At 40.6% G+C, this 1,080-nt stretch overlaps 1 protein-coding gene across 1 annotated transcript in view; it reads right to left on the reverse strand.

The window, feature by feature from the left end:
- LOC101848011 overlaps window positions 1-1,080 on the reverse strand; it is an 8,254-nt gene that overhangs the window by 5,607 nt on the left and 1,567 nt on the right. The window contains exon 2 of the mRNA XM_005111650.3: window positions 196-427. Coding sequence (XP_005111707.1) covers window positions 196-364 — 169 coding nt within the window. The 5' untranslated portion in view covers window positions 365-427. The remainder of the gene's footprint in view (window positions 1-195; window positions 428-1,080) is intronic.

Below are 1,080 nucleotides of genomic sequence, written 5' to 3' on the forward strand. Positions count from 1 at the left end.
AAAATTATCTTGATTATTTCATATATACATACACACGCAAACACACATACACGTACACACACATCCCTCCCCCACAACCTCACACCCACACACATACTACCGTTTAAGAGCTCTCATGTATTATTTTTAAAACAAACAAACAAACAGACAAACAAACAATCAAACAAACATCAAACACAAGTATGTCTAACTCACCTTCCCACGTGATCACAAACTTCTTCCCGCTCAGACCTGGGAACGCTGAAGCCACTTTGCCAGACAAGGATTTGAACATGGCACCACCTGGCCCCATGGGCAAGCTCAGTCTCCTCACCTCCCTGTTGTCGTCAGCTCTTTGCAGAAACGCTTTCACCGCCACTTCCATTGTCGTCTGCTCAATCAGTGATTTGGTTGGATAGTTTCTGATGATGTCAGTAACTTGGGTTTTCTGTCATGAGGAAGAAAAAGTAGTGAAAATAATTTTTAATGCTTAGGTTTCTTCAAGTGCCAGAACTGAAAGACATGGGTGATCAAGTTTCGTCATTTAATCTCTCTGCTCGGATACAATTAAAACAAACAACCCCCCCCCCCCCAAGCAAAGCAACACCCATTAATGAATTTCGCATATAAATTATTTTTAGTCTACCTCTAGATCTACCCCTTTAGCCTTCCATTTTGCTAGTGAGAGCAAGAGCTAGGGTGTCACTTCTCTGACATCAGGCTATGAGAGCCATGGAGGCAGAAAACAGCCAGGGCCAATCAACATTAAAACCTATATTTTTTCTGTTTCGTTCCTTTGATTTTAATTATATTTATTTACAATCCTGGATCTTAGAATATGGTTTATGAAGCCTCATTAACCCCCTCCCCCCACCCCAACCCCCACCCAAAGAAAAAAAAACCAATCGAGAGTGTTGAAAGCGAAGTTGTACTCTTTTTATATTACATGTACATAATTTTATTACCATACAGCAGAAGACAACTCGTCATGAATCATGGAAAACTGTTTCAAATAAAAAGAAAGAAAGAAAATACCTGGCAGATGACTACAGTTACTCTCTCTCTCCCTCTCTCTCTCTCTCTCTCTCTCTCTCTCTCTCT

This window comes from Aplysia californica, unplaced genomic scaffold (genome assembly GCF_000002075.1).
Source record: "Aplysia californica isolate F4 #8 unplaced genomic scaffold, AplCal3.0 scaffold01096, whole genome shotgun sequence".
Lineage (NCBI taxonomy): Eukaryota > Metazoa > Mollusca > Gastropoda > Aplysiida > Aplysiidae > Aplysia > Aplysia californica.